This window comes from Bison bison, unplaced genomic scaffold, assembly GCF_000754665.1.
Source record: "Bison bison bison isolate TAMUID 2011002044 unplaced genomic scaffold, Bison_UMD1.0 scf7180017860370, whole genome shotgun sequence".
In the NCBI taxonomy this organism is placed as follows: Eukaryota; Metazoa; Chordata; class Mammalia; order Artiodactyla; family Bovidae; genus Bison; species Bison bison.
The window spans coordinates 46,736-47,041 of NW_011490942.1; the positions used below are offsets into that span (position 1 = coordinate 46,736).

The 306-nt window shown below is 68.3% G+C and overlaps 1 protein-coding gene across 1 annotated transcript in view; it reads right to left on the reverse strand.

Annotated features, from left to right (window-relative positions):
- Window positions 1–306, reverse strand: part of ZBED4 (zinc finger, BED-type containing 4) — a 4,492-nt gene that overhangs the window by 2,981 nt on the left and 1,205 nt on the right. Inside the window, exon 3 of the mRNA XM_010832125.1 lies at window positions 9–292. Within this exon, the coding sequence (XP_010830427.1) occupies window positions 9–292 (284 nt within the window). The remainder of the gene's footprint in view (window positions 1–8; window positions 293–306) is intronic.

A 306-nucleotide genomic window follows, 5' to 3' on the forward strand; every position in this document is an offset into this window, starting at 1 on the left:
GGGGTTGTCGGTGACGGTGATGCCCACCTGCAGGCCGGTGGACGTCACCCAGGCCTCCCACCAGCACTCCAGCTGCTTCCGGATGCTGCTGCCGCTGTAGTCACAGTCCACCTGCGACACGTCCAGCAGCGCCGAGCAGTGGTGATCCTCGCAGCGCGGCCGGGCCGCGGGCTCGAAGGTGACCCAGTGCGCCGTGAGGGTCAGGTACTCCCGCGTCTGGCTGCTCATCCAGATGCCCGACGTGAAGTGGACCACGCCGCTCTCGGCTTCCTGCAGGGGTGCCATGATGACGGGCTTCACGGCCTC